Source organism: Glycine soja, chromosome 19, assembly GCF_004193775.1.
Source record: "Glycine soja cultivar W05 chromosome 19, ASM419377v2, whole genome shotgun sequence".
NCBI lineage: Eukaryota > Viridiplantae > Streptophyta > Magnoliopsida > Fabales > Fabaceae > Glycine > Glycine soja.
In genome coordinates, this window is record NC_041020.1 from 6,491,789 (window position 1) to 6,516,983 (window position 25,195).

At 32.2% G+C, this 25,195-nt stretch overlaps 2 protein-coding genes across 2 annotated transcripts; both read left to right on the plus strand.

The window, feature by feature from the left end:
- The first annotated feature begins 743 nt into the window (after positions 1 to 743).
- On the plus strand, positions 744 to 5,402 carry LOC114400845. The gene is made up of 9 exons (XM_028363491.1): positions 744 to 1,059; positions 1,624 to 1,747; positions 1,892 to 1,998; positions 2,416 to 2,541; positions 2,639 to 2,759; positions 2,887 to 2,971; positions 3,670 to 3,783; positions 4,064 to 4,103; positions 4,976 to 5,402. The coding sequence occupies exons 1-9, from the start codon at positions 892 to 894 to the stop codon at positions 5,126 to 5,128; spliced, it is 1,038 nt and encodes a 345-aa protein (XP_028219292.1). The 5' UTR covers positions 744 to 891; the 3' UTR covers positions 5,129 to 5,402.
- Positions 5,403 to 9,378: 3,976 nt separating this feature from the next.
- On the plus strand, positions 9,379 to 22,477 carry LOC114398531 (probable isoprenylcysteine alpha-carbonyl methylesterase ICMEL2). The gene is made up of 9 exons (XM_028360718.1): positions 9,379 to 9,720; positions 9,856 to 10,069; positions 18,936 to 19,035; positions 19,334 to 19,405; positions 19,496 to 19,576; positions 20,089 to 20,163; positions 20,515 to 20,655; positions 21,624 to 21,689; positions 21,767 to 22,477. The coding sequence occupies exons 1-9, from the start codon at positions 9,379 to 9,381 to the stop codon at positions 21,963 to 21,965; spliced, it is 1,290 nt and encodes a 429-aa protein (XP_028216519.1). The 3' UTR covers positions 21,966 to 22,477.
- Positions 22,478 to 25,195: the final 2,718 nt, after the last annotated feature.

Genomic DNA, 25,195 nt, shown 5'->3' on the forward strand with positions numbered 1-25,195 from the left:
TTTGACATGCATCTTTTAATTAATTTCTTATTGTTTTTAATTTATATTAATTTAAAATAAATTTATACATAATATTTAAGGCTTAAATATTTTTATGTGTCTATAAATATGTATTTCCTTTTCTTTTAGTCCATGTATTTTATTTTTATTTTTCATCCCTCTAAGTTATATTTTTTCATTTTAAGTCCTTGTAATTTTTTTTTATGTTTAGTTCCTATGGTGTTAACAAAACATCAACATTAACGTTTTTTAACTGTAATTAATGACAAGAACTAAAATTGAAAGAAAAAAGAAACATACCAAGACCTAAGTGAAAAAACGTTAAATTACATGAACCAATTTCTTATTTAATCCTATTTTTAACTTGGGATTTTAAGGTTAATGATTTAAATACATTCCTTTAAAGTATAACCAGGTGACGAAAGCTTCTAACTTGATTATGATTTTAGTTACTTAAATTTGAATCATTGTTAATTTTGGTTTCCTGAATTTAAATTTCCTTTATATATAGCCCTTCAATTTAAAAAAAATGATTTTTTTACTTTTTAGTCTTTCTTATCTAATTTTTTGCAGTTTTACGATTTTTTTTACGGCTAGAGAAACTAAAAAGGATATTTTTTCGAAATTGAGAGGTTATAAAAAAGCAAATTTAAATTCAGAAACAACAACAAAATAGAAAAAATATAGTTAAGCCAAGTTTTTAAAGGATGAAGTTGCCTACAGGCCACAAGTCATACAACACCTTTGTCTTTAATGAACCCCTATGTAAACGACACTTGATGGTTTTTGCGTTTAACCTAAGAAAATCGCCCAAGACGACACAAAGTATCCAAAGGAAGTTCCCACTAACCAGAGGAACGAGTGTTGAAGCAGAGTAGCAGAAGAGGGTTAATGGGAGAAGATCCACAGAAGCTGAAGCGACTAGCGGCGGATTCCTACGACTACGACAACGACTCTCGATGGCCTGGTTACTGGAACAATGTTCTCATTCCTCCCCACATGGCTTCTCGCGACGACGTCGTTTCACACTTCAAGCGCAAGTTCTACCAGCGCTACGTTGTGCGATTCTTTTCTTTTATCTTCAAACCCCATCTCTTAATTTCCCCTCTCATTCCCCAATGTATAATCAAGTTTCGATTTTTTCGCCGTTTGCCCAATTGGGTCATCCTCCTTTCTTGCAATGGGATTTTGGAGGCTCCTGCCAAAAAAAAAAAAAAAATCATTTTTTTAATTGTTACTTTGGATTAATAATAGTGCTGTGGAGTGTGTGTCATGGGAATTTGGTTTAAGTTCACTGAATTAGTTAATTGATTGTGTGTAACTATTAGATTGTTTGTGAAATTTAGTAAGTTAATGAATATTCATGGTTGGGTCTATTAGTTTACTCATTATCGGGCTTATCGAATCAACCGATATGTCTAAGGGGGTGTTGGAGATCTCATATTAACTAGTGATGTGATCAAAATATTGTATATAAGTCGGGCACAACCCTCACCCCCATGAGCTAGTTTATATATACAAGATTTCATGTTTTGATGCTGCATAGTGTGTAGTTGTATCAAGACAATTTGTGTTATCTTCATTGACTTAATGAATTGGTTGTATCTGTTGGATTCTGTGCAGGATCCTGACCTTGTGGTGGAGCCAATGTCTGTTGGTGGCAGTTCATCCCAACCGACACGTTCATCAACTACGTCATCGTCATCATCGCCCCCAACAAATAATCAACCTCGTGCAAGAAGTTCTGGTGAATATATCATTTCTGTGAATGTTGTCGATTTTTTAAAGAATTAGAATAAGAAATTTAGAGTGAAGTATGTCTCGGTAATTGTATGCTTTTTCTTTGTTGTGTCTGCCTGAGTCTTACTGTACGTGTTGGGTTTTTCTGCAGGATCAACTAATAGAACTTCAGGGACATCCACAACTGCTGGTCCAGGTCCTAGTCCAACACCTTTGCGTTGGGATCGGCAGACAGTTCTATTTTCTGTCTATGCTTGGGTATGCTCTCTTCACCATTTATCAATGCTCTGGTTGTATTTTACAGTTGACCGTTTTGATACCACATTTGACTGGTAGTTTTACTTAGTTCTCTTTCTTACTGATGTCTCTCAACACTTTATGCATTAGTTATCTTCTAATGGAGCTTTCTTCTTAAGAATTACACACAATTGTGTATTATACACTAGTGCACAGTACACTACTGCTGATCAGAATTGCTTTTATCACTATTTCAAATTTATTTCTTGAGCATTTGTGTAGAAAAGACAAGGATATTAAAATTAGGAAGAGATGCATTGAAATTTTAAACCTGCCAATTTATACTATAAATAATAACTCTTTTATGCCCTGGACTTGTTTACTTGCGGGTTTGAATCACATTCGTTGCTGATCCTTTAATTTAAATATTTTCTGTAGGTGTTTGTTGTGGCTTTCCTTGCAGCCATTCCGCTGGTACCAAAGCATCTTTCTCATAGGGCTTATCGCCTTTGTTTCCTGGGCACTCTTTGCTCTTCTTTGTACTCATTGTACTCGCAATATGGGGTAAGATTTTGTTGTGATTTTGCAGTAAACATTATCTTCTGAATGTTCTGATTCTTCCATCTCTAATACACTGTTACTTTGTCTTCTGCTATTGCAGAAGCCAAGAGCATGGAATTTGCAGGCCTTGCAAGTTTACTTTCAGTCAATAGTTGCTTCAAAGGATTTTATATACTTCATCTACTGCCTTACATTTGTTACATCTCATCTTTGCCTTAAATGTGTGTATTCCTTTGTCAGTTATTCCCATATATTCTTGTTTGCTTCTTCCTGAAGGGAATTTATATTACCATTCCTTTATGTCACTTCCATGTCCTTCTTTTTTAATCTGTTTTTCTTATGTTGCAGTTGCTTTGATCCCCATCTTGTGTTGGTCTTTTGAACATGTTGCCAAGTTCCTTAGACGTAATTTCAGTCGCTCTACCTTGTACAGGTGAATGATCTTTGAAAAGTTTGTTAGATTTTCAGTAACATACAAAGAAAATAGTGTTCCTAGAAGAAACAACATTGCTCTCATTAAACATGGACTAGTCCTGTCCTCTATCTCAGTATGTCACACACACACACACACACACACACATATATATATCATTAGGTTACTCTCAGACACTAGAACTTAAATACTTCACCTTCCCTAGTGTGCATTGGGACTTCTAATTTTTTTTTTCCTTTGCTTTCTCTTTTACTTTCTTTATCTTTGTCATTCTTGAATATGTAGTTTCCTGAATATACCATATAGTTTAAAAGAACAGCTTGGCCTGTTGCATGATTATCCATAATGTTACTCTTGATTACTGCAAAGTCAAGTATGGAATTTCTTATATAATTTTAATGTATTGTGTTTTTTAGTGTTGAGTTATCTGGATCATTTTTCTAGAATTAGATTTGATCTCTGGAAGGCATATGCAAGTAATTTTCTTTACCAAATAGTGTAAATAATCATCTTTACCAAATAGTGTGAATAATTATCTTAACATCTGTAGGCATAATTGTTTATTTTTGATAATTGTGGCCAAATTCCCCCTAGCTCAACTCCATATAATGAATCACAGAACTTTAATTTAAGAACTCTATTTTTTAATGTGCATTGACATCTAAGTTATATCATTTTATTGCTTTTTACTTGAATAGGAAGTACTTGGAAGAGCCTTGTGTTTGGGTGGAGTCAAACAATTCTACCCTCAATATACTGACATCGCATGCCGAGATTGGACTTGGATTCTTGCTGATCATCTCATTGTTCTCGTAAGTTTCTCAAGCATTTTCTCTCCCCCCCCCCCCCCCCTGCCAGTAATGTTTCTGTCATTGTTAAACGGTGGCGGAATGGCTTGGCGGATTTTCTGCCAACCGCTATAGGCAATTTGTGAAGGGAGGCCCGCTATGGTGGCACCATAGGCAACAATGGTGTGTTTATATGGCAGAATTTTGGCCTTCTGCCATTGATTACACTGGGTTTTATGCTACATATCCCTTTTCTGTAGTATTGTTGACTCATTCCACCTTTATTTTTTACCCACACATGCAGGTGGCAGCGGAACATAATACAAACATTCATGTACTGGCAGGTTTGTTTCCTTGTCATAGAACTGGTTCAGAATAAATGGGAAAATAAAACAGAAAGTATCTCTATTAGGCATTTGAGAGACCTGCACTCATGCTACTACAATTTCCAGTCAAAATTTGAAGTACCTCACTAACTCCCCCACCTTCCTATCCCCCCCCAATTAATACTTACTGTATTCGGAACAGTTACAATCTTTGCCTCTGCCCTATCCTTCCCCCCACCATCTTAATTAATTATCCACCAGATAATCATTTTTATTTCCATGTGGCTATAAAATTCTGTTACCAGTCTTCCTCTTCCTGCTGTATAAGGGGAGTTTACTAACACATTGCTATAATGCTATCTGAATATATACACATTGTCTTTTTGTTTTTGGAAAAATGTTACTTGAAGCTATTAATTTGCCTTTGTGCTCATGCATCCATATGCACTCACAAACAAGGGGGATAACTGTATATCACTAAACAGTCTTCAATTATTTCTAGTGCTTGACCTTATTTAATGCGTTTATTTATCTGAGGCAAAATCTGTTTAGTGCCTAATTTACTAAAAAAAAAAATATACATTGTGGAGAGAAAAACGGGGGGGTAGAAATTCTACTCCCAACAGAAAAGGAATGAAGAAATGAGGTTGTGGTACTTTTGAAATCCTCGTCTTTTCCAATTTTAAATAGGAAACTAGGTTATCAAATGTAGATTCAATTTGTGAATTGCCAAGCTACTTTTTGAATCAGGAATGATAATTTGTATCGAATCATAAGATTTAGTGACTATGAAAACAAGTTCAAATATATCATATAGATAAGGATTACCAACGGTAAGAAGTTATTTTTCTGGTGTCATGTATTCACCTGTTTTGCCTTTTCTCCTGCAGCTTTTGAAGCTCATGTATCATGTTCCTGTTACTGCCCCTTACCATCAGAGTGTTTGGGCGCAAATTGGGAGGACGGTTAATCCACTCATCCAACGCCATGCGCCATTCTTAAAGACTCCTATATCTACAATTCAAAGATGGTGGCTAAGGTAGAAGCTGGGCTAAAATGTTTCAATATGAACACCAAGTAAACAATTTTTGTTCCTTTATCATAAAATACAGATTGATTTCACATCATGTGGCCAGTTGCTCATATTACGAAGAACTGACGGTAGATTTGGGGTTGAATAATGTTATAACACAATGAATCTTAGTTTGATTGAGTAGTGTGTTTATTTTATTTCCACTTAAGCATTCATTATTCGTACTGATCCATGCTTAAACATGTAGTTGGTAATTTGATTATTTACGAGAATTTGTTATTTTATTCCCAATTTTTTTTTTCCGAGAAACATCGTGAAGGATTACCAACTGTAAAAAGTTATTTTTCTAAAATAAGTTAATCTGAATATACATAAGTGATTGCATGTGTGCAATTGTCTTCCGTGGAAGTAATGATTCATTAGGATGGATAATAGTCACTTACTAGGGGTGTAAACTGGTGCGGGTTACCCGCGACTTCAAATTGACCCAAAATAACCCAAACAGTTTGTGTTGGATAATTTTTGTTTGGGTCAGACTCGAATTGAATCAATCAAATTCTTTGAGTTTTGGGGTTGGATTATGAGTTTTAATATCTGAACCTGTGCATCCGTTAATTTTATTAAATTATTATTATTATTATTATTATTATATTTGTATGTATGTATGTATGTATGTGTATATATATTAAATTTTAAAAAATTAAAGACTATTGACTATACTGTATAGACTTATCAATTTGAATTGAGTAATCATCAATGTATCCTTAACCTTCAGGATCAAAGCCACAAGGATTTAAAAACATTTTGTTTGATTCATTTAATAATAATTTTAACTTATAAAAAATTATATTTTAAATCCAAATTAAATATTTATTAAATGGATTGATTTGGGTTTGAATTTCATTTTTTCTTAAAATATCGATTTAAATCAACTCGTTCAAATTTAATTGAATTGGATCATGGGGTTGACTAAATTCAATCTTAACCAATCCACTTATACCCTTATTGGTTACACACTTAACAATGTTTTCAATCTTTTTTTGTTATTGTTGAGGATGATTTTAGATCTCCTTAAGGGAATTATTGTTGGTGACTTGGTTTAATAGAAAATGAAATTACAACAATTTAAGATAGATATTTTGTTATCTATTAAATGGTGATGTTTTGTGGGTTTTGTTAGTCTTGTTATTCTTCTCCTTTTACCTCCTCCATCCACTTTGGCGTTCCCACAAATCCTTTCATTGTTCATAGCATTGTGCGGCGATTCAAATGCTCTGCCACCATTGCTTCGGTGTCAAATCCTTCACGATGTCAATTTGGGACTCAAAGTCACTCGATTGGCACTACGACATGAAATTCGAAGACAAAGCCTCCAGGTTGTTGGCGAGGTAGAACCACATGATGGAGGAGACATAGTGTTGCATCTGTCTCGATACATTCTTTAATGGCAAAAAGTTGAAGGTTCTGCTCATGTGCGACCATAACTTCCATTGTAAGTGCATTGTCAACATATAGAAAAGAAGGTTGTGGCAACGAAGAAGACGACAAAGAAGGTGAAGGAGCATCTAGCCTAAGACTTTGTGAGAGAGAAGGACAATTTAGGGAAAATGAAAAGAAAATGAAAAAAAATATTAATAATTTCATCCATTTATATTTTAACAAATTGATCTAACGATGGAAAGAAAAACTTTTCCATGCTGGGAAACATGACTTCCCACCCTAGACTTCGTCTTCATGAGAATTGGATCAAATCAAATTTTTGAGAGATCTATATTTTCTACAATTTTTTTTCTCTCCCTCTACTTCTACCTCTAATAATCCTCTTTTTTATATTACATAACCAACTAATAACTAACTTGTTGTAGTTAGTTATTAACTATTTTTATGATTATTATAATTATACAATAGTTGCAGCTCCCTATCAATGTTATTTTATCACACTAATTTGATCAAATTGGATATAAGTGAAAAACTATGAAACATTATACGTATGTTTATCACGTCAGTCAAAATTAATATTATTAGTAAAAAAATTTGATGCGGAGGCCATTTTGATCTAACATATACTTTAAAATATCAAAAGTAAACAAACTTAAACTTAAAAAAGTAAATTAAAATCAAGAATTCAATTGAAGGATAGACTATAGATTACATTAAAAATCAATACAAGAAAGTAAGATCTATATCTAAGATTTTTTTTTTTTAATGTGATAATTTACTTTTTCATTACGAACATCAATACAAGTAAAAGTAAGATCTACATCTATGATTTATTCTTTGATGTGATATTTTACTTTTTTATTGTTAGTAAAGAGATTATAAGATTGACTTGATGGTAAAGAGGGGAAGAGAGAAAAAGGTCACAAATTTGAGTTTTTTACGAACAAAAATTAAAAAATGAATATTAGTTGACGCTGACATTAACCTATAAAAAATATTGTTAGTAGCAGCTCCTTTGATAATATTGTTAGATTGTTGTTTATACTTCCTTACAAGAAAATGACTAGAGAATATGAGTAGTCAAACTTGGGATAATATTATTTTATTAAAAACTCAACACAAATTATAAAATTATTAGTAAGCAAAGAAAAAAATTATTAAGAATAAAAGAATATATTTAAATCTAAAAATAATAGTAATCCAAGATTATATTAAGAAATGTGAAAACCTATTAGCAGTTGTTGTCTCTCTTGAGAATTGTACGATTGGAATAAAAATTCTGAGTTTTTCAATATCAGGTGGCATTGTGGGAACCACTAAATTAGCATTATGTGTAATAATTTGGTCCTAACATTTGGAAAATTTGTAACGCTCGTCAGTTTTTGGAAGCCAAATTGAATGTCTGTTAATGGATGATAATAGCCACTAATGAATTGTAACAACCAATAATGAGTGGTAATGGCTACTAAATGCATTCTTGATGGTAGAATGCCTATATATAGCACATGAATTTGGTCTCTGAGCTCATCCCTTTCGAATTCAGTCTAATACACCATCTAGAGAAAGAAAGAGAGAGCTTGGAAGAACCAAAAACAAGAAACTCTTCATGGCAATGGCTGGAGGTATGATTTTGATTTTATTTTCCGCATTTTTGTTAATAACCTGTGTTTCTTTTATAGTTTGTAATATCACAGGTTAAAAGGTTTAGTCTAACATTTGGTATCAGAGCCACATTGCCTCTGCCTTGTCCATTTTCGGTTTTCGGTATTTTTCCAATTTGATTTCGTTTATGGTATGAAGGGCCTTGTTTCTTAAAAAATAAGATTAGAAATCTTTATTTTGTTCGATTTCCTTAATTTTGGCTTTTGAATCATGAAAAATAGTGTCCAAATGACTTAAAAACGATCGGGTGTCAAACCCTCGACTCTATCAAATGTTGTATTATGTGCAAATCACTAAACTAGTAAAGCTTTCCTAATAAGTAATCGTTTTTCATGTTATATATACTTATTCTGCTTTACAATTTTTGGAATTTTGATTTATTTTATGCATGAATATATTCTGAAAAAAATTTATTCTATGCATATATATATGAAATCAAATGCATAATATTATGTTTCAATTATAAAATTATATGAGAATCTTATTCATAATTATATTGTATCTTGATTTCAAAATGCAAAATACCATTTATTCTCATATAATAAAGTTTTATGTCTAAGTGATCTTTATAATTTTGATTAATTATGGATTAGCCACAACATCTATATTTGATTAAAATTATATATTAAGTTGATTAAAGATCATATACGGAATTGGACATAATATTGTAATTAATTATACTTATATAATGAATTTTATCCCATAAGAATTTTTTATTATATCTGTGCAATTAATTGGGATAAAATGACGTATTATTTTTCATGATTTACCCACAGGCATCATGATGTATGTATAATTTGTCAATTTTATCATAAAGAAAATATTTACGATAGAAATTAAATTATTTTCATGTTATACCCGTAAAGCATGAATATTGAGCAAGTAATTTAATTATTCTATCATAAGGTTTAATTGTTTCTTATTGAATTAAAAATTTAGTCCACAGGTAATTTTTATGTCACAAGATTCAATTTTATGGTATGTTTACATTGGTAAAATATACAATTAAGATTAGTATGCCTCAAATTTTGACATAAACCTTTGAATTTTGCAGCTTCTTAAACTATTAGTTTTTCTTATATTCAATGTGATGTTCTCGAACTCAAAAGAGATAACTATAAGATATGGAAGGAGAGAATTCTTCTACAATTGGGGTAGATGGACATAGACTATGTTATAAGGAAAGATGAACCACCTACAATCACTGATGAAAGTAGCCCAGCTGACGTTGCGCTATATGAGCAGTGGGAGCGATCCAACCGGCTCAGCGTGATGTTCATCAAGACCAAAATCTCGGCTGGGATACGTGGTTCTGTTGACCAGCATGAAAAGGTCCAAGAATTGCTTAAGGCCATTGATGACCAGTTCATCACTTCAGATAAGACTTTAACAAGCACCTTGATCATGAAGTTCTCTTCTCTTCGGCTCACCAGTGTGAAAGGTGTGCGTGAGTACATCATGAAAATGCGAGATATTTTAGCTCAACTTAAGAAACTAGAGGTTGATATGTCTGAGTCCTTCCTAGTGCATTTCATTTTGAACACCCTTCCACATGAATATGGGCCGTTTAAGATTTCCTACAACACACATAAAGATAAATGGTCTATCAATGAATTAATGACCATGTGTGTTCAGGAAGAAGAAAGGCTTGTAATGGAGATGAGTGATAGTACATTGTTGACTACTTATGGGAAGAACAAAGCAATTAAGTCTCAAGCTAATCAGAAGGGGAATGGTAAAATACCACCTCAAGCTGATATTAAGAAGGTGACAAAGTGTTTCTTTTGCAAGAAGAAGGGACACATGAAGAAGAATTGCCCCGGGTTCCAGAAATGGCTTGAGAAGAAAGGTAAATCAATCCCATTAGTATGTTATGAATCTAATATGGTTAGTGTTAATATTAACACCTGGTGGATTGATTCTGGATCTACTATTCATATTGCAAATTCTTTACAGGGTATGCAAAACCTAAGGAAACCAGTGGGAAGTGAGCAAAGCATTTTATCAGGCAATAAGCTAGGCTCGCATGTGGAGGCCATTGGAACTTGCATTTTGACTTTAAGTAGTGGCTTTATTTTAAAATTAGAAAGGACCTTTTATGTACCAAGTTTTTCCCGAAACTTGATTTCTATTTCAAGACTTGTACCGTTTGGATATTCCTTTAATTTCAAAGACACATCATTTGAGTTATTTTATAATTCTGAATGTGTTGGGAATGGTATCTTGTCTGATGGTCTTTATCTTCTTGGTTTACAAAATAGTGCCACTTATAGTTCTATGCATGTTCAAACTGGTATTAAAAGGTGTAATATTAATGAGAATTCCTCTATGTTATGGCACCGAAGATTAGGACATATCTCCATTGAGAGGATTAAAAGGTTAGTGAAAGATGGGGTACTCAATACTCTAGATTTTGCTGACTTTAAGACTTGTGTGGACTGCATTAAGGATAAGCAGACCAACATGTCTAAGAAAGGTGCTAACAGGAGTTCAAGCATATTAGAAATAATTCATACTGATATTTGTTGTTCAAATATGGAGGCACGTGGTCAGAAATATTTTATCACCTTTATAGATGATTATTCACGATATATGAATGTTTATTTGCTTCATAACAAATACGAAGCATTGGATGCCTTCAAAGTCTTTAAGGATGAAGTTGAGAACCAATGTGGCAAGCAAATAAAAATAGTGAGATTAGATAAAGGTGGAGAATACTATGGCAGATATACTGAGAATGGACAAGTACCTGGTCCCTTTGCAAAGTTTCTTCAAGAACATGGGATTGTTGCCCAATACACTATGCCTGGTTCTCCAAATCAGAATGGTGTGGTAGAAAGAAGGAACCAGAGATTATTGGACATGGTGCGGAGTATGCTTAGCAACTCCAATCTTCCTAAATCCTTGTGGGCTGAAGCACTAAAGACGGCAGTGTATATATTAAATCGTGTTCCAACCAAGGCTTTCCCAAAGACACCTTTTGAGTTGTTTAAAGGTTGGAAACTGAGTTTGAAACATATGCGCATTTGGGGTTGTCCGTCTGAGGTGAGAATATATAACCCACAAGAGAATAAACTTGACCCGAGGACCATTAGTGGGTATTTCATTGGATATGCTGAAAGGTCTAAAGGTTATAGGTTTTATTGTCCACATCATATTACTAGGATTGTGGAATCAAGAAATGCCAAATTTATTGAAAATGATTTGATCAGTGAGAATGATCAATTGAGGGACTTAGGTTTTGAAATTGATTATATAGAATCTCAACCTTCCACATCAAATGAAAGATTGGTTGTAATTCATACCCCTCAAGTTCAAAGGGATGATGAACAACACATGATTGACATTCCACAAACTGTTGTTGATAATCTAGTAGATCAAGTTGATCATCAAATTCATGAAAATGATGAACAACCAGTTGAACAACATGATTCCCAAGAAAATGTTGATGCAACATTAAGGAGGTCTACTAGAGTAAGAAAATCAACTATTCCTAGTGATTATATTGTATATTTGCAAGAATCTGACTATAATATTGGAGCTGAAAATGATCCTGAAACTTTTGATCAAGCCATGAGTTGTAAAGAGTCAAATTTATGGTATGATGCCATGAAGGATGAGATGAATTCCATGCAAAGTAACAAAGTTTGGAACCTTGTAGAGTTGCCAAATGGGGCAAAGGCCATTGGATGTAAATGGGTCTTTAAGACCAAAAGGGATTCATTAGGTAACATTGAGAGATACAAGGCAAGACTTGTTGCTAAGGGATTTACTCAAAAGGAAGGAATAGATTACAAAGAGACTTTTTCTCCAGTATCTAAGAAAGATTCTCTTCGTATAATCTTGGCATTAGTTTCTCATTTTGACCTTGAGTTGCAACAAATGGATGTGAAAACAACTTTTCTTAATGGTGATTTAGAGGAGGAGGTTTATATGAAACAACCTGAAGGTTTCTCCTCTAATAGTGGTGAGCATTTGGTTTACAAGGTTAATAAATCTATATATGGTTTAAAGCAAGCTTCCCGTCAGTGGTACCTTAAGTTTCATGGGATAATTTCTTCATTTAGTTTTGATGAAAACCCCATGGATCAATGCATATACCACAAGGTCAATGGGAGTAAAATATGTTTTCTTGTTTTATATGTAGATGATATTTTACTTGCAACCTATGATCGGGGTTGGCTACATGAGGTGAAATAATTTCTCTCTAAGAATTTTGACATGAAGGATATGGGTGATGCATCTTATGTCATCGGCATTAAGATTCATAGAGATAGATCTCGAGGTATTTTGGGTCTATCACAGGAAACCTATATTAACAAAATTCTAGAGAGATTTCGAATGAAAGATTGTTCACCAAGTGTTGCTCCCATTGTGAAGGGTGATAGGTTTAATTTGAACCAATGTCCAAAGAATGACTTTGAGAGGGAACAAATGAAAAACATTCCTTATGCTTCAGTTGTTGGAAGCCTCATGTATGCTCAAGTATGCACAAGGCCTGACATTGCTTTTGCAGTTGGAATGTTAGGAAGATATCAGAGTAATCCAGGTATTGACCACTGGAGAGCTGCTAAGAAAGTGTTGAGGTACCTTCAAGGGACCAAAGATTACATGCTTATGTATAGACAGACAGACAATCTAGATGTGATTGGTTATTCAGACTCAGACTTTGCTGGTTGTGTTGACTCTCGTAGATCAACATCTGGGTACATTTTCATGATGGTTGGTGGAGCTATTTCATGGAGGAGTGCTAAGCAGTCTTTGACCGCTACTTCTACCATGGAAGCTGAGTTTATCTCTTGTTTTGAGGCTACATCACATGGTGTATGGCTTAAAAGTTTCATTTCTGGACTGAAGATAGTTGATACTATTTCAAGGCCTTTAAGAATTTTTTGCGATAACTTAGCTGCTGTCTTTATGGCTAAGAATAACAAAAGTGGAAGTCGAAGTAAGCACATCGACATTAAGTACTTAGTCATTAGAGAAAGAGTAAAAGACAAGAAAGTGGTCATTGAGCATATAAGCACTGAGTTGATGATCGTTGATCCTTTAACTAAGGGCATGCCACCGTTTAAATTTAAGGATCATGTAGAAAGAATGAGACTTGGTTCCACTTTATGATTGTATACTTATATGTTAAAATTGAAACTTTTATATTATGATATTTTCTCATATTTGGGTACACATTGATTTATTTGAGAAAAATTATGTTTTGGACCAAGAATAAACATTGGATTTATTCATTAAGTTTTATTACCACTTTGAGTATACTACTTGGGAAATTCAGTATATTGTAATACATGGATGATATTACTCGTTATAAGAGTAACTATCACTATGATTCATATATTCATTTCTTAAGAAGATTGAGCATTAAGTCAAAATGTTTGGACCAAGTGGGAGAATGTAATAATTTGGTCCTAACATTTGGAAAATTTGTAACGCTCGTCAGTTTTGGAAGCCAAATTGAATGGTTGTTGATGGATGATAATGGCCACTAATGAATTGTAACAACCAATAATGAGTGGTAATGGTTACTAAATGCATTCTTGATGGTAGAATGCCTATATATAGCACATGAATTTGGTCCTTGAGCTCATCCCTTTCGAATTCAGTCTGATACACCATCTAGAGAAAGAAAGAGAGAGAGCTTGGAAGAACCAAAAACAAGAAACTCTTCATGGCAATGACTGGAGGTATGATTTTGATTTTATTTTCCGCATTTTTGTTAATAATCTATGTTTCTTTTGTAGTTTGTAATATCACAGGTTAAAAGGTTTAGTCTAACATTATGAACTCTGAATTTAATTTATAGTTGGAGATGTTCCAAGTTACTTAAATGGATCCTAAAATTTAATTTTAGAAAATATTTCATATAGAAGAGAGACTCGAAAATTGAAGAGCGTGATTGTTTAATAGAGCAACCCATTACTTTTTAAGATTCTCTCCAATGGTGTATAAATTGTTATATAAGTTGTTGATTTAAAGTAATAAAGTGAGAAAGCAATTCCTATTGGAGTTGTCCAAATCATAAATCAAAGTAAGAAATTAAAAGAAAATCTTATTCCATTACTATTTGTGTGTTTGTTAATCAAGACACTTGTTAGTGTTACTCTTTCTAAAGCATGGAATTTTCTAGCACCAACACTCATAGCTTTTAGTAGTTCTCTTTAGCTTCATGAAACACTTGAGAGAATGAATGTGAGCTCTCCTATTGATATATTTTTATGAAAAAATATTCTCTGATATAGATTTTTCTAGAAGTTGGTTAATTTATTTAATTAAATCAATTTTTATTTAATTTTTTCTTTAAAAAATTGTCATAATTTTTTTAAGAAAATATATTTTATTTTTCCTCAAATAAAAAAACTACGATCAAAACAAACCCCCCAATCATTTTCGAGCCGTAGCAATAGCAAAAGACATTACCTGTGAGTATCGTGATCCTTCCCGAAGGACCATTCATTCGGTACTTCTTCAACAGTTGTTTGGCTTTACAACATGTTCAAAGGAAAATGGGAGCACGAGAATAAAAGGAAAACGTATTTAAGTGGTTAGTGTTATTTTGAAATATTAATAAGAATATTTTAAAAGACCAAATAATTTTTTTTTTCAGAAACAATAAATTAAACAAATTGTTTATTTCACTCTCCTTTCTATAAAACTCTTAAATAAGGTCTCTTATATTAATCGCAATCCAAACTTGTCTGTCATATACTCATATCTAAACCTATCAAAAGTGTGTTTAGTCTTTTTTTTTTCTTCCTTTTTACTTAAAGTGATTTTTATATTTTTAAGTTAAAGTTTTAATAATAAGAGTCTAAATAAAAACTAAAATATTTTTATTAGCTTTACTTTTTTAATTTCAAATACCTTTTAAGATAAAATTTATTTGGTGAAAATTTTAAATACTTTAATTTTATTAAAAAAAACTATCTAATCAATAAAAATAGTTAATTTGAATTATTTAATGATGATAAAAAAATAAAATATTCAAATCATATTTTTTAAATTTTAAATTTTTAGAAAAGTAAAAAATATTTTAATAATAATTTTTTAGCGATGACTTGTAAAGTATATATAAAATATTAATAAAAAAAATTAAATGTTGACTTACAAACGTGTGTGTATATATATATATGTGGATTGAATGCGATCCAAGGTAGCCATTAATGGTTTCTAATCTCCCAAAACACCAAGCTTGTGTTATTCATAGCCTCCATCACTAACTTGGAGTCGCATTCAATCCATAACTTTCTCCACCCATTATAAGATGCAATCTCGATAGCTGTGATGACCCTATAATTTCAGCAAGAGATTTCTGTGAAGACCCCATAATTTCAGCAAGAGATTTCTGGTTGCCTAAGCAACCAAGAAAATCCAACATGTGGTTTCTAAGAATCTCACCGCAACTAGCTCTTTCCGAGCATCCTTTGGCTCGGTGTTATATAGATTTAAAAAATTTACATAAAAATATATTATAATACTAAAATTATTTAAGTGAATATTTAACTTGAATCACATTTTACATTAAAAAAAATTGATCAGTCACGTTAAACTTTAAATTTTGTAATTGAAAAATAATTTTTTAATTGATAAAAATAAATTAAATTTTTTTTATCACATTTACACATTCAGTTGATTGCCATCATGAAATATATACTGAATTACTCATAATTTATCTCCATACAATTAATTCAAAATATCAATATTCATTCAAAGGCTTAAATTTTTGAATGCGTGGATGCAGAGAATCTATATCCGAGTAATTGAGATCTAGATTTCCTGCAGTTGGGAATTTCTCATATTCATGCATTTAGTTGATTACAGCTGTTAAATATAAATTGGACCACCATAATTTTTCTTGGTAAATTTAATTCAAAATATTAATATTTATTTATAGGTTCAAATTTACAAATGGTTGAACACGTGAATGTAGAGAATCCATGTTCGAGTGATCAAAGTTTGTTAAAAAAACACGGAGTTTATTTAAATTGAAGAAGAATATTTTATGACTTTTTGATAGGTTTTTATATTTTTAACGTATTAATTAATTTTTACTGGAAAATGCGGGACAAACAGTTTGCCACTTGGAACAAATTCAATGCTTGCTTGTCTTGTCGGAAGTGGCTTACCTAACTTGGCAAGTCAGTCTGCAAATATCGCTATCTCTAGCTACTAACCCAGCATAGCATACGTTGTAAATTAAATTAATCAGTAGTATATTTACCTACAAGTAATTGGTTGGATTAGATTTGATTCTCTTAAATAAATTTTAAATTTTGTGAATCGAAAAAAGTTAAAAGAAGGGTTAAAAATAAAATCAGTGGTATATTTTCCATGAAGTATAAAATAAATTTTTGTGGTCATTGTAAATTTGTAATAAGGGAGGTGTTACTTTTCTGAATTGGGTCACTTGATACTTAATAGGCTTTTTTACCAGTTTTTTTTATAAAAAAAAAAAACTATTTATCTAACTAGGTTGGTCAAATAACTATATATCATTCTGGATGATTTTCATCATGTTATACATCCTCTCTTTTAAGTTTTCTTTTTTATTTTAAGTCTAAAGGTCTTCTCCTTAAATGACTCTGGAAAAAGGGCAAAGTCATGAAATATATATAGAAAAAAGTTTTAATATGAATTCTCTACCATCAATTTCTATATTTCTATAGGGTAAAATATCAAATTTTCAAGGAAAGTTTTTTATATATTTAATTTGTTTTTGAAATGGTTGAAATAAAATAAGTGTGTTATGTCTTTGGTCGATTGAGACCCCACTAGTACCTTTTGTGTTATCCATGTCTTATCCAAATTTTCACTTCACCTCACCCACAAAACACTGTATAAAAATATATCACATGACTATACCATATGATTTATTGTTCTCTCTCCTTAACTTGAGGATTAAGCTAGTTGTTCCCAGTTTCTTTTATCTGGTTTACTTCTGAAACGAAGAATAGAAAGAGCTTACATGTTTAAATTATATATTACTTATCGGTTTCGTTCTACCCTCTGTGATTGTCACAATGGTCACTTAGGTGGTGTTTGTCCAACTTATTTTTAGTGTTTCATCTTCGTAAAAGGAAAAGATGGTCAACATTATTTATATAAGTTTTTAAAGAATAAATAACTTATTTCTTAGAAGATATCACGAGAATAAGAAGTTTTTGAAGGGGCGTTTAGGAAATTTATATAGAGCTCTTTTAAATCGGACCTTCAAATGTTATATATATAAAAGAGTAACTATGAATAAGGGAATCTCTCCTCCGTATAAATAACATTACTAAAAAAGGATGATTCCTGAAAATGTTTTTAATCAGTTTTTCATAAAAAAAAGTTCAAAGAAAGGATGTGGAATCTTATTTTCCAAGTTTATTTTTATTTTACTATAATAAAAATATCATATTATTCTTTATTAAATTACATAATATGGTAAATAATTAAAACAATGATAAAAATATGTGTAACTAATAGATTATAAAAATTTTCAATGATTAATTAAATAAATTTTATTCATTCTTAGAAAATATGATTCATAGGATTCATAATTCCGAAGAATCGTCATATATATTCCTGGGAATAAAATAACTTCTCCCTTACCAATGCCCTCAAAGAAATATGCGAAAGAAAAGAAAACCAAAATCATTTTAGGTATCACTTTTAGAAGTTACAAGGTTGACTTGGTGATGGAAGGGATAAAGGAGGAGGAAAAGGTGGTAGGTTTGAATCTCTCATACTGAAAAAAATAAACAACTGACCGATCAAAATAAATAAATAAATAAATTTAAGCTTGACTATTTAAGTTGTTATTATAAAGGGAAAAAAAGGAATGTACACTTTCAGTTTGTGAGTTCAGCGTCAATTTGAATATTTAAGAATTGTGGAGTTGTTGCAAATGACATCGCTATTTTCAAGTTGCTTAACTTTGTTAAGTTGTATTGTGAGGCTTGTGACGCGATCTAACCAAAAACTATATTGAAGTTTGAAGTGTTTGCTTTCATTTTATAGTGTTATTTCGAGTAAGTAGTCAGTAGTTACTGTCATCATAAATGCTTTCATGGATAGTTGGGATTGTTTATTGGAGGAGAATAGCCGTTGGTTTTTGTTTATTCAGAACTCTGTCAAGAGGTGTAATAAAAGGCTTTTTTTCTATAAAAAAAAAGAAGGGTTAACTTCAGATTCAGCTTATTTTGAGATAAAAAGTTTTTTTTTCTAGAAATTTTCTTAATTATTTTCAAACTTATGCTAAAATAAGTTGCTTAAATATACTTGTGTTTATGCAAGAATGAAATTTTAATAGTTTATTATAATTAATTTAGTAAAAAAATGATTATAAAATCAGATACCGCCTAAGCTGTTTTTATTGTTTCTAAAACATGATTTTCATAAGCTTCAGTTTCTATCTTAACAAAATGATGGAAAAATAACTCAGGTTTCTGAAATTGCGTTTTAAGTGCTTATTACAGTAGACAAGCTCATATACATAATTGCTGAGTTCTCAACCTGCTTCTGAAAAGTCATGTGATAATATATAAAAGGTAGCAAAACTGAGAACTTATATGAACTGTGTTATATACCCGTATAGCATTCTTTGTAATTATTAGGCTAAATAATCTAAATATAAGCTCACTTAAATGTAGTTTGAGTACTTGGTTCAGATTATTTTATAGGAGTAATTGCTTATATTGTGGATTGTGCCTTGTGGCTTGTCTGATTTTCTGTTGATACATTGTTCAGGATTGGTTACCGTTGGATTACACAATTACTTGCCCTTGGATGTTATGCAATGCTACTTATGCCCGGTTTTTTACAAGTTTTGTTTAATATAATTGTGTTTTTCTCCTTTCTTATTTCTAGTAATGACAAATGTCAAGCTTTGTGAATTTACCTTGAAAGCTTCGGATTTATGGATATAGCGCTTCATATATTTTCTTATGTGTTGTGTTTATCTAATACTCAATGATACTTAGCTCTTCTATATTGCATGTTGCTTTCTCTCCTTCCACTTGGGAAGGTGTAGAAATCTTCACACAAATTTGTATACAGCAACATTAATAGAAAATGGATCTTTTGTTTATTTGTTTTCTCTCTCTTACTGTTGACTTTCTGCAGTTGCATATTACTATTTCTTCACAAGCAAAGTAAAGCGAAGCATTGTTTATGGAGATCAGCCTAGAAACAGGTAAATTAAAAAACTGGTAAATCTATCTAGTAATGTTGGTCATTTGATGTATTGTGTGTCTAATAATCTTGTAAAATTGTGGTTTTGAAGGTTGGATCTGTATCTACCCGCCAATATTGGTGAACCTAAGCCAGTTTTGATATTTGTAACTGGGGGAGCATGGATTATTGGGTGAGTGATTTGAAATGTCTACGAGTCTACACAGTTTTGCTTGAATTCATGTGTTGATTTACTCTATGTATAATGTTGATTCTTATACAGCACACTGCAGGTGAATATATAAGAATGAACTCTGGCTCAACTGACTTATGTTGCTATTTCAAATTTGGAAAATAACCTTTTCAGGTGCCAAGTAGTTTTGTAGTCCGTGTCTCAAGTCTTCAACTAAAAATAACTGCATGTTGTAGATATTATGTTGAAACCTACAACAGAGTTCTTGGGTGTATGGGGGATAACAAAATATACAAGTGGATTAAGGAGTATACCATACCAGGCGAGGTGTTTGAAATTGAATTTTAAAAATTCAGACTGACTTGTAGAAATTGACTTTGTGGTGCCAAAAATAATTAGTCTCCAGCACCATGACATGGCTGCAATTTAGTTGTGTGTGTGTGTGTATTTCCTGAATTCATTGAACTTTTATCTTTTAAAAATGAAATGATTTTGGTTGGATTTTGATTTAGGTATAAAGCATGGGGCTCCCTTTTAGGACTACAGTTGGCAGAAAGAGGCATTATAGTGGCATGCATTGATTACAGGTACCTGGTCTCAGTTCAAGCAGTGCAAGATTGAGTCTACAATTTACTTTTGGTCTGACTTGCTCTATGTTTGAGGTATTCTGATAGGCAAACTTGGTGCTTTTTATAATAGTCTATTTCCAGAACATTGAGTCTGGGAAATTCATAAATCATAACTACGAGGATGCTTGCATCACACTGTGTCCTAAACTTAATGGTGTCTAGTGGTGTATATCTTAATTGAATTATTTGTTATTTTTAAAAAAGTTAAAAATATAGAACATCACATTTAGTATAAGCATCTTTGTAATTGATATCTATAGACATTGAACTGAGATTTATCTTTTCCTTTTTTTTGTTACTATGTAATAGGATTTATCTAATGGGGCAATCTGCTGATGCTCATATTTCTTCTTGTGCTTTACTGGAGCAAGCAGCCAGAGAATCGGAAAAAGTAGAGAGTGTTCCTTGGAGCATTTCCCAGTTAAAAGCTTATCTTGGTTTATCTGGAGGGTAAGACACTGGCTGGAGTTTCATGCTTGTCTTAAATTATGTAGAAATGGTCAATTTCAATAATATAAGTATAACCTTGTTCATTCAGGATTGTCTAGAAAACATCGATGCAGTTCCTTCATACAATTTTGTGTTAATATTTTGATGTTATTTGTTATACAAAGATGCCTCTTAAGCTTAATGGAAAATTTAACTGTGCAATCATATGATCAATGTTGCTTTAATTATGGTGCTGAATGGTGGGCAATAAAGTGCTAACAAGAGCATAAGATGTGTTGCGCAGATGAAATGTTGCATTGGATGAGTGGTCACACTAGAAAAGATAAGAGAGAAATTATGAGTTGCTTTTATTCAGGAAAAATGGTAGAATCAGGCCTATAATAGCTTGGACACAAGAAAAGAATACCAATAGAAGCCCCAATTATAAGAGTTGATCAAATTGAGGATAGCCCAATAAAAGGTAGATTAGACTAAGAAAAACTCCCAAGTGAAAACAGTAGAAAAGGATTTAAAAATAAATGGACTGTTTGAAGAATTGGTTTTTCGCAAAAGACAATGACATTGTTTGATCCATGAGCCAACCTTGCCCAGTAGGAAAAGGCTCTGATCTTTGTTGTTAAGAGGGTAACTTTTGATGGATGTTAATGGTGATGGTGATGTCCATCAAGCCTAGTTTCGCAAAATGCACCCATTTAGAGCAGCAAAATATTATTCCATATGCTTACAGTGATGAGAAATTGGTGGTCTCTTGGTGTAATGTGTAATCTCTTGCATGTTTCCGTATTTTTTTTTTTTCATTTTACTTTTGCTTTTTCCAAGTCAAAGAGATTAAAATTGAGAGAGAGAAAGGTTTCAGGCTTGTTTTGTGTGAAGAGATCACTTATGATTGCTTCTGAATCATGCTCCCTGATCAATTGGTCTAGAGTTTTTAAGGATAATCTATTAACCCCTTCAACACATGTCTGCAGATACAACTTACTGGATTTAGTGGATCACTTCCACAATCGAGGCTTGGATCGTTCGATTTTCTTAAGGTGTGTCCTGAATAACCGAGTTTTGTTACAACTATGAGCTATTGTTTTTCCCTCCTTATAACTGATTATCATTGCAGCATAATGGAAGGTGAAAATTCTTTGAAGGAATTTTCTCCTGAAATCAAAATTCAAGATCCATGCCTCAAATCTTCCATTCCTCACTTCCCCCCTGTATATCTGGTCCATGGAACTGCAGATTATTCCATACCATCAGTTGCCAGGTTAGTGTATAGACTTGAAATTCATTGGTGGTTATATTATTTTTTACTTAATTGAAGGAAACTACTTAAGGTTTCAATTATATACATATAAGCTGTATTTTCATGCTATAAGTATAAATAAAACCTGATGACTGTTATGCCGTAAAGATTGAACAAAGTGTTAGGTTGACTGTCATATGCCTAACTCAACCCTCTTTCAATTTTGGCTTGAGAGTTGGGACTGACTATGTAAGGATTGGCAACTAAGCACATCATAGGAAGAGTTTGATGATCACTAGTTATCATAAAATTAAATATCTTTTATGACATTGTGGGACGTGCTTTCTTTGTCTACACTACTTGTGTTATTTGTATGGATTAGTAAATTAAACTATGGAATGCTATAATTTACTCTTATAAATGAAAAATTCATTGATAAATTTCTTTGCTAGACTTGAAAATATTTATGTCAAAAAGTCTGGCATTCATTACACTTTTGTCTACAGATAGAGGATGCTAGAACACAATGTTCTGATAGGATGTGACATTGGGATATATGTTTCTATATTAATTGTATGAAGGAGTCTTGGACGACCTTGTTTTGAGCCGAGATAATTTTATTATTTATTTGGACAAATTCTATTATGATGTTAGAAAAATGAATGTAAATCTTTTATCCTTTAAAATATTTTTATTTAAATATGTTTTAAAATTTTAATTAATTCTGCATTTCTATTTCTTTTATTATTAATACATATATGTGTGGGGTAGAGGGTGTCACATTAATCATTATGGAAAGATGGTTCACTAGAGAGTCGAGACGACTTATGTGACTACGCAATCATTGAGGCATAAGTCATGTGTTATGTGATAAAATGAAGGACTTAAACCATTTGTCTTTTTATTATTTCTATGATCATATATGACAACTTCTCTATGAGAAATATATCATACATGATACATCAATACAAGTTAAGAGGAAATCTTCCAGTAGATGACTATTAATTTAATGATTTATATATCTTTTTGGTCTTTGTAATATTTTTTTTACTTTAATTATTTTTTCAAAATAGTCCTTATAATTTTTTTTCCTTGTTATTTTATTCTAGTCTTAGTAATTTTTTTAATCCTTATAATATTTTTTTATTTTGAATTATTCTTTTTAAATAAATATTTGATAAGACAAAGCAAATGATAGGACTAAAATAGACAAATATTTATGATTAATTAGTTATTTAATTTTAATCTTTTTCCAATTTGGTTAAATCCAAGTAATTACTTGCTCACCTTATAAAACTTTACAAGAGTTGTTATTGATCCCAACCTACTTTGCTCTTTACCCCAACCTCCCAACAAAAAAGTCCATTTTGTCTATCCCTCTTTTTCCTTCCTCTTTCCTGTTGGACATTTTAGTGTAATTGATCTCTTTATTATGTTAAAATAAGAGTGCACGCTTGTTTTAATGTAATAACGAGATGTTCGGTTTAGGCAAAGGTTGGAAGTTACATGGAAGTTACTAAAACTTCCATTAACGACAATTTTTAAAAATAAATAACTTCCATCAACCGCCAAAAACCACCTGTTCTTTGATTATAAATAATCATCCTGGTTCAGAAAGCATAACATGTGAAAAACTCACAAGACCAAAACAAAACTCTTGAATTATAATCTTCTGATTTTATCCGATTGAACAATTTTGGTTGAACCCCGAAATTTGATTCAATCTGAAAGTGTTTATACACGACTTCAGATTTATCCAGGATTATCTCGATTTTCAAAATTAACCAACAAAAGATTGAATCAAATCTTTCGAGATGACGAACGATGGTTCGAAGATGACAAGCAAGTTTGCGAAGTTGGACAAGTTTGAAGGGCAGGATTTCAGAAGATGGCAGAAGAAGATGCACTTTCTCTTGACAACATTGAATGTGGTGTATGTGCTGAGTACACCGATGCCGGTGTATATGGAAGACGAAACTCTGGATCAAACAAGGAAGCGTTCGAAATGGGAGAACGACGATTACATTTGTCGTGGACACATTCTGAACGGTATGTCTGACTCTCTCTTTGATATTTATCAAAATGTTGAGTCTGCTAAGGAATTATGGGACTCTCTTGAATCCAAGTATATGGCAGAAGATGCCTCAAGTAACAAATTCTTAGTTAGTAATTTCTTTAATTACAAAATGATTGATTCGAGGCCTGTTATGGAACAATATAATGAACTGCTGCGGATTTTGGGTCAGTTTACTCAACATGATTTGAAAATGGATGAATCCATTGCAGTTTCATCTATAATTGATAAACTGCCTTCTTCTTGGAAAGACTTCAAGCATACCTTGAAACATAAGAAGGAAGAGTTGACTTTGGTTCAACTCGGTAGTCATTTCATGATTGAGGAGTCGCTGAGGGCTTAGGAAATTGACAAAGTCAATGATAAAAACGTAGCAGGTTCCTCTTCCGTTAATATGGTAGAGGAAAGTGGAACAATTAAGCAAAATTATAATGCTAAAGGTAACAAACGAAAATTTCAAGGAAATAAGAACAAAGGTCCAAACAAACAGACAAAATTGTCATGTTGGAAGTGTGGGAAACCTGGTCATTTAAAGAGGGATTGCCGGGTGTTCAAAGGAAAGAACAAGGCTGGTCCAAGTGGGTCTAATGATCCTGAAAAGCAACAAGGTCAGATTGTAGTGAATAATTTTAATTCGAATACGAATTCAAATTATGTATCACTAATATCTGATGCATTCTATGTGCAGGATGACGACGTTGCTTGGTGGTTTGATTCGGGAGCAACAAGCCATGTGTGCAAAGATCGTCGTTGGTTCAAGGAATTTAGACCAATCGATGATGGCTCTATTGTGAAGATGGGCAATGTTGCAACTGAACCAATCCTAGGATTAGGTTGTGTGAATTTAGTTTTTACTTCCGGAAAAAGTTTGTATTTGGATAATGTCTTATTTGTACCTGGTATTCGTAAGAACTTATTGTCTGGTATGGTTTTAAATAATTGTGGTTTCAAGCAAGTACTTGAAAGTAACAAGTACATCTTGTCAAGACATGGTTCGTTTGTTGGATTTGGTTATCGTTGTAATGGAATGTTTAAATTAAACATTGATGTTCCTTTTGTTCATGAATCTGTTTGTATGGCCTTGTGTAGTTCTATAACTAATATGACAAAATCAGAAATTTGGCATGCTAGATTAGGACATGTTCATTACAAAAGATTAAAAGATATGTCAAAAACAAGTATGATTCCTCCTTTTGATATGAACATTGAAAAATGCAAAACTTGCATGTTGA

Excerpts from the sequence above, each read along its gene's own strand:
- LOC114400845 (XM_028363491.1), top strand. The coding sequence starts at position 892 with ATGGGAGAAGATCCACAGAAGCTGAAGCGACTAGCGGCGGATTCCTAC. Across the intron at positions 1,748-1,891 it reads ACCTCGTGCAAGAAGTTCTG|GATCAACTAATAGAACTTCA; the intron begins GTGAATATATCA and ends GTTTTTCTGCAG. Across the intron at positions 3,784-4,063 it reads CTGATCATCTCATTGTTCTC|GTGGCAGCGGAACATAATAC; the intron begins GTAAGTTTCTCA and ends CCACACATGCAG.
- LOC114398531 (XM_028360718.1), top strand. The coding sequence starts at position 9,379 with ATGGACATAGACTATGTTATAAGGAAAGATGAACCACCTACAATCACT. Across the intron at positions 9,721-9,855 it reads CTCAACTTAAGAAACTAGAG|GAAGAAGAAAGGCTTGTAAT; the intron begins GTTGATATGTCT and ends ATGTGTGTTCAG. Across the intron at positions 20,656-21,623 it reads TATCTTGGTTTATCTGGAGG|ATACAACTTACTGGATTTAG; the intron begins GTAAGACACTGG and ends ACATGTCTGCAG.